This window comes from Marmota monax, unplaced genomic scaffold (assembly GCF_021218885.2).
Source record: "Marmota monax isolate L192 unplaced genomic scaffold, Marmota_monax_Labrador192_F-V1.1 WCK01_AAM20220418_F8-fsc00155, whole genome shotgun sequence".
Lineage (NCBI taxonomy): Eukaryota > Metazoa > Chordata > Mammalia > Rodentia > Sciuridae > Marmota > Marmota monax.
The window spans coordinates 1,095,582-1,103,270 of NW_026694554.1; the positions used below are offsets into that span (position 1 = coordinate 1,095,582).

Here is a 7,689-nt window from a genome sequence, read left to right on the forward strand (position 1 = left end):
TGACCTTTCTACCTGAAGAAATGGGGAAGTTCTACTAGCTGTGCAACCAGAGAGCACTTAATGAAGATCCTAAGTGGGAGTAACGACTACCTGCAAGTGAGGTGGCTTCATGATTTCAGATAGGCTACCAAGAAACATAAATCACTCCTTTATACAGATATGACTATTTCTAACATTTTCAGTCATTCAAAAGGCTACTGGAGGTCCAGTAAATCTAAAAGGTAGGTTTACTGCAACAATTTTAACAAAGCCCCATTCACCAATAATAGCATTACATGAAATTGCATATTCATTACATCAAAAGACTTCAAAATGCTTATTTCACATTCTCCCACAGGAGGGGAGATTTGGTGTTGTCTATAAATGAATATAGCAAAGACAATAAGGAGAGCTTTGCCAACACAAATGATATCTCAAAACAATAAGGAAAAATTGTCCCCAAATTCGGTCTAGGAAACCACTTTCACAACTGTCTCAGATACTCATTTCCAGTTTGGCCTTAGGATGCTCAAAATTTCCCCTCCTATGCTAAACTATAGCTCATCTACTCACAAATCAGAAAATCCAGCAAACTCACCATTCTCTATGGCAGTGCAAAATTCCAAACATTTATAAACACTGTACATTTTAATTTTGGCACAGGGAGAGCTTGCAGGTTCTTTGAAGTGTAGATTTTAAATACTGCTAGTTCTTTATCTACAACCACTTGTAGCAAAGGCAGCATCAGTCTTGACATGGTATGTGTGCATGTACCTATACACTCAGCATGGGAAGGATCATCAAAATTATTCTTTACAAGTCTGAACAATTTAGGCACAAAATGGGTTAAACAGAAAACAAAAAATTCACAGTATCTAAAACCACATACTTTCAGAAGTTCACATAGCTCTGTGGAAACAAAATCCAAATAGAGGGTCAGCAAGTTTCCTCTTTTCTAAAGTATACCAAGAGGTGTCATTACAACAGCTTTATAGAACCCAAAAATATTTATCAACTTCTTATTAATTACTTTTCAAAGGAGCCAACGTGGCATTGAATTGACATACTCAAAAAGCTGTCACAAGGATCTTTACCTTTAAATATAAACTCATCCAGGAGCTGGGTTGTGGCTCAGTGGCAGAGCGCTTGTCTCGCACATGTGAGGCACTGTAAGGGTAAAAGAAATTGAAGTTAAAGTGTAAAAGTTAAAGGGTAAAAGACCGGGCATTGTATAAAGTTTCTAGGCTGCAAGGCATGAGTTAAAATGTAAAGGATTAGGTATTGTTAGGTTTCTATGCTACCTGCAACACCTGAAATTCCTGTAGCTGTTAAGACAATGCTTGGAACCACCCAGTAAATATTTCCCCTGACTGCTTGGTTGTTTAATAATTCAGGGCTCTGTGTGATCTCGCACGTAGGCCTTGCAGGGCCTAAACCAATCAGTTTGAATGTGTACCCCATTTAGAACTGACCTATCACTCCCGCCTGACCTGTTCCCACCAATGAATGAACTAATCATGTTTCGGGGTTATAGTTTGATTTTCCCGTGGTGTATGATGATTTGTTAAAGGAGACTGTGATGTATGTAAAATCCCCGCCCTCCCCCCAAAAAGTGTACTTAAGCAGTGCACAGCCCCTGCTCGGGGCTCTGGGCTGCTTTCCCTTCTTGAGTGGGCACAGAACCCCAGCATGCTGGTTCAATAAATCCCCTTCTGCCAATTGCATGAGTGGTCACTTGGTGGTCTCTTTCTCCGACGTTTCGCCGGACCCTTACAGTACTGGGTTTGATCCTCAGCACCACAATAAAAAATAAAATAAAAAAAGAACTCATCCAAACCAAGGAACATTCTACATATTACATACATCTAAATATACACAAATTATAACTAGACCCCAACGTTATCTCAAAAACTTGGCAGTGATTCAATCTTAAATTACACAAGTCTATGGCAGTTTGAAGGATGGATGGCCTGGCCGAACTTGGTTCTACTGTTTCAGCCTACGATCAGACATGATATGATATCTTCAGATGGACTATAAAGAAATAGTAATACCAGCTTAAAAACTTGGCATAGATTATCAGAGTCTGATTAAGCACTAAAAGAAAAAATTAGATGCTGTGATTTCATTAATGTCTTATGGCATTGTACAGCAGAAAACACTAAACTCCACTGTTATTTATTTTATATTTATTTTAAAAGCTCCTTCCTAATAATCAAGATTAGTGATCTTGTAATTGAATGCCCAAGACGACATTTGAAAAGTGAAAGGGGAGAGATGGAGACAAACCAGAAGTAGGATGCTGAAAGATAAGGGAAAACTGGTGCTACCTCCAAAAAAGCAGAGCCTACGTCCCCATAGACACAACTAAAAGATGAAGGGTCTACCTTTTAGTTAACTCTAGAAGATTTCACAAACTATACCTTTGCTTTAGAGGCAATGAAAAAACAAAATCAGAAATAAATTAAGATAGTTTAGTTTTCTGCAGGTAAACAGGAAGTTTGGCTCAAACACAGACCCCTAACACTGCAAAACAAAAATCTAAAGAAAATGAAAACATACCTTGGATTCTGTAAGCAAATTACTTGGTGCTGGGGTTTGGGGGAGTGGAGAAGGCAGTGAAAACCCCAGCTGAGGAAAAAGGAAGGAAACTGAGTGGACTCAGGAGTAAGTCTTGAGTATGAATGTACCAAAATTAGCATAATAAATATACAAACATAAATAAATGTGTAGTTCTTTGCCGCAGTCTGGCTGGGCACAAATGCCGCAGTCTGGCTGGGCACACAATCACGAGCCACCAGACAGCTTGTAGATTCAAACAGCAACTCTTTATTCCCGAACTCACACCAGCCGTCTACAAACACATTCTGGGGAAATCCACGTTCTCTGCCCAAATCCACCTCCACTGGGCTTCTATCTCCAAAATATACTGTCTGAATCCCGTGAGAACTGAAGGGGAACTCAGGCAGCAGGATACGCCCTATTCCCAGCAGGAATAATCTTAAACCTTAAACCTGGAACCTAAACCGGGAACGCCCTAATCGGCCTTGGTCCTTGAGCAAGGTCACCTACATTCAATGTCACTGCAACATGGGGTACGCTGGCAAGGAAATTGTCATACCTACTTGGCTAATGGCTCCCAGCAGTTCTTCTCTCATTTAAGTCTTACAAAAAACTGCAAGTTATATAAGTGGATTACAGGGCACAACTACAGATCTTCAGTTCTGATTTATAAGTTACAAAAGCATCTGACTGGCAAAGATCCCAAAAAATGGAAAGCTATCAAACTTTACAAAGTAAGTATAGAGGGAGGGACAGAGATGAAATTTTCTAAAATTTTACAACATTCACGATGTTCTAACAAAACATTTAGTAAGTAAGCTTTACTTACTAGGGGGAAAACTAACATCCCTAAATGCAGAGAACACACCACACTTGAGCTTCAGTTCCCAGGAAAAAGCAATACCTAGAGAAAATGGTTCAGAGTCCCTCTGTTACCTTTACTTTTCTCACAGTGGGAGCAGTTTTCTGATTTTGCTAAGCCTGACATTTACCAGGTCTTTCTTTTGGGAGAAATGTTCAAAATCTTTATTCTTTCTAAAGTCTCATTTTGGCTGTAAATTAGAGTCTCTAAAAACATTAGAAGATATATATTTTAAGGTTATTACTTGTCCCAAATTCAACAAGTACCACTCTTTAAAATATTTACCAAAAGTTAACAGGTATTTTTAAGATTTGCTAGTCATGAGACATGGACTCTAGTAACCCTCAATCACCAGCTTTATCATTTGGCTTCATGTGCAAAGTAAGAGGGACTGAATACATCAGTCTTAAAATTCAGAAACTGTGGCTAAAGTGGTACAGTGCTCGCCTAGCATGTGCGAGGCACTGGGTTCAATCTTCAGCACCACATAAAAATTAAAAAAAATTCTGCCCACCTACAACTAAAAAATGTATATTTAAAAATAATTTTTAAAAAAAATTTAAGAAAACTTCCCTTCTAGAAACTATATGATAAAGGGATCTTGTGCTGCCTACTTCCTGTTTTGAACCTACAAGAACAGGAAATAAAAGCCCTCCTGGGGCGGGGCTTCTACTAGAGTACTCTAGAAAACTTGAATCAAAGTCTCCAAGAATATTTGTTTAAATGGCCCAGACCTCAGAGCTCTGTCTCTGGGAATTTGGGTACTTTAATAAGTAACCAGGTGATTTTTTTTGGTCCCCAAGTTCATTAGCAAAATGATGTATTCCTATCCCTGAGGATACATCAAGATTTTACTGTGTATGATGATATATGTATGGTAATAAGGAAATCAACTTGAAAATCTTCAGTGTCTACATGTATTGTCCTAAACCTGATGTGACTTAAGGTGACTAAAGAGATTTAGAGATATTCATTTTTCTTGAACTACTTCCCTTTTTACAATTGTCATACTCCCTAATTCTCTCACACCAATCTTACTTTAGGTCTTTGCCCTGAGGTATGAACAACTCCAGAGGTACAAAGAGACTAAAAAAACCCTGGAAGGCTCCTAAGAGAAAATGAAATACAAGAAAGCAAAGCAAGGGGAGCTTTGGTTAAAAAATTTTGTGCCTTTTCTTTTTAAAAACTAATCACCAAGGGCTAGGGATATAGCTCAGTTGGTAGAGTGCTTGTCTTGAATACATAAAGCCCTGGGTTCAATCCCCAGCACCACAGGGAAACAAAAAAAAGACACAACTTATCACTGAGAAGGCTGTGCCAGATATACGCTCATATATTTATCTGAACTACAACTAACATTTTCTGACTCAAAGTTTCATGTGATTTGGCTCATCAATCTTAAAATGATGATAGATTTTTCCAGTTCATGTGACAGCACTTTTCTATAAATTTAATCTGCTAAATTTATAGCTCCAAAACTTTGACAAAAATATTTCTGAAGTGTACATATAATATACAATATACTAAGATGGTAGGTATACCCTTTGTAATTTTAAATTTTAAAAATTGAGATCTCATATTAAAAATGTACAAAAGGAAAACTATTCTGGGAGAGAACAATGAAATGGTTAAAGGACTGTCTCAAAAGTAAATATTTTGCAGTGAGAGGAGTATCCTACAACATGTTTAGAGTGGTGATGACCATTTTTTTTGTGTGTGTCTGTGTCGTGCTGGGGACTGAACGCAGGGCTTTGTGCAGTTACTCAGATTTTTAAAACTCATCCAAAGGGAACATTTCATTATGTATTTATATCTAGAGTTTTAAATGTGCAAAAATTTATCTACTCTTTCTCAAAATTATTTTAAGGGTGTGTTAGCCAAATATTTGATAACCATTGCACCTAGTTTAAGTGATGTGCAGTGGCACATGCCTATAAACCTAACTACTTAGAAAACTTAAGGCAGGAGGATCATGAGCTGGAGGCCAGCCTGGGCAACACAATGAGATCTTGTCTCTTTTAGAACTAAAGGGGAGGGGAAGGGAAGAATGGAAGGACAGCAGAATAAAATAGACATTATTAACTAATCAGATTGTTTTTTCATCATTAATCCTAGTATTTTTCTAATAACTACCTTGAATTTTGACTCCAGAACAACATTAAATAGAAGGCTAGGGAATAAAATTTTAAAAAGGGTTAATCTTCAAATAATCTGATATGTGAATGAATGAATATTTATGTTTATACTGGTAACTGTTCCCTCCCAGATCTTCATCTTTGGAGGGAGAATTAAGTGACTTTTATGTGTCTTTTCACATTAATGAAGCCCCCAAACTGATCATCTAGCTCTAAAATATAGCTCTAAAATACTCAGTCTTAAGTTCCACATAAGCTTCAAAGCAAAAACAATCCAAAACACAGATGTTTACATGTACAAATGAACACATAAAATGGGTTACACTTAGCAGAGATAGTCAATACTGATGTTTCCATACGTGACCTGGTGCTCCTAATTAATATTTCTTTGCAATTGATTCAACTATGCTATAAAAACCTTAATAACTAATTGAATCTCTTTCTTGCAAATAGGACATGAAGCCCCATCCTTCTTTAGTCTTCTGGCACAGGGAAAACAAGTCGTAAGATGGCTTGTCCTTCCATGAATAATATTCCCGTCTCGTGGTCTTTTCTCACACAAGCTACATGGCTTCAAGATATTCTGGCAATCCTCCATATTTTCTACATCTGTTCTCTGCTCAGAGACGTTATCTGATTGTTCTCCCATACTTGAGATGGTCTCTTGGCTTTCAGAACTGTGAGCCAAATCCAAGAATTCCACTGAGTTGCAGGGATTTAAAAGTTTAGAATTTCCTTCCTTTATAGATACATCTTTAGGTCTAACAACTGGAGCTGAAACAGTTCTTCGGCAATTAGGGACATCAATTCCTTCACTTTCCTTCTTTTCGGGCACGGCAGTGATGTCAGATGTGAAGAGAGAATGTGTTAATTTAGAATAATCTGAATACCAATTCTTCCTCAAGGCCCAGCAACAGAAACAGTACCTCTTGCTTGGAGAAATAAATTTCTTGCATTCAGTACACTGCCACTCATCCTCAGAGGTAACTTCTATATCAGTATCATCACTTAAGGACTTAGAGTCCTCAAGGTCATCATTTTTCCCCACTTCAATCACCTTTTTGTCACTCACTTTCCCTACTTCTTCGCTTGCTTGTTCAGTATCAGCAGCTTCAACTTTTATTCCAACACCTAACTGCTCTGAAACCGACTCATTTAAAAACCACAAATCATCTGTAGTATCTGAAACAATGGCAGTACCTATATCCTGATTTGTCTGTAAATCAGTTGAGCCATTACTTCTAGGTGTATAGTTGTTTCTCAAGTTTCCTAAAAACCACCAAGGCAGGCCAGCTACATCCCACTCCTCAAACCCAAGGTCCAACCTAGATGTCTCATCTTGGCTTAAATTTATCAAGTCTTCATCTTCTCTAGAATTTCTGCATTTATGCTCTGAGGTAGGCAGTGGGGGAATATCACCCTCTTTAATTCTTTTCCTGGAATTAGAACTTTCCTCTGCACTTTGCTTCGGTTGGTCTTGACTTGGAATATCCAAACTGTGATCCTGTGCGAGAGCGAGAGTCTGAACAGCATCTGTAGTAGCAGTGGTTAAAGTGACGAGATTCTTTCTTAGCATATCATAGAGAGGGCTTGGATCTTTCACGGAGAAGCTCTGATGTCCCAGTAGTTCTCCCAAAAGATCTCCACCACAATAAACCATATGCTGCTCCTGTTGATCATAAAGCTGCTTCACCATTATATACTGGCCTAGATAGTGCATTACCTCTTTAACAGTGAACATTTCACCTTCTGCACCTGCTGCCTGCAAAATCTTCAAAAGTGGCAATTTTGGTCGTACCTTATTGACTCTTTCTGGAGAGATCCTGCAAGCACTATCAGATGTTGAACACTGGGCAGAGGTGGAATATGATGTCATTTTGACCAAAGCAACTGCAGTCTGTTGATAAAACTTATGGTCGCTCCATGAGCCCCTCCCCCTCAGAGCCCTGGGGGGGGGGGGGGAGGAGTGGCAGTCGCAGGTCCTAAACCCTCCGCAGCATTTTTGAAATGGCCTCTTTACATACTTTTAGAAAGTCACCATGGATGCCCAAAACAGACATGAAGACAAATGGAACAGAATGGAAGACACAGAGACATGCCTGTATAAATATAGTTATCTTATACTAGATAAAGGCACCAATAACATGCATT

General features: G+C 38.5%; 1 protein-coding gene across 1 annotated transcript; it reads right to left on the minus strand.

Annotated features, from left to right (window-relative positions):
- Nucleotides 1-5,783: 5,783 nt before the first annotated feature.
- Nucleotides 5,784-7,486, minus strand: LOC124076858 (protein Mdm4-like). Its single transcript, XM_046420936.2, has one exon. The coding sequence runs from the start codon at nt 7,412-7,414 to the stop codon at nt 5,942-5,944; it is 1,473 nt and encodes a 490-aa protein (XP_046276892.1). The 5' UTR covers nt 7,415-7,486; the 3' UTR covers nt 5,784-5,941.
- Nucleotides 7,487-7,689: the final 203 nt, after the last annotated feature.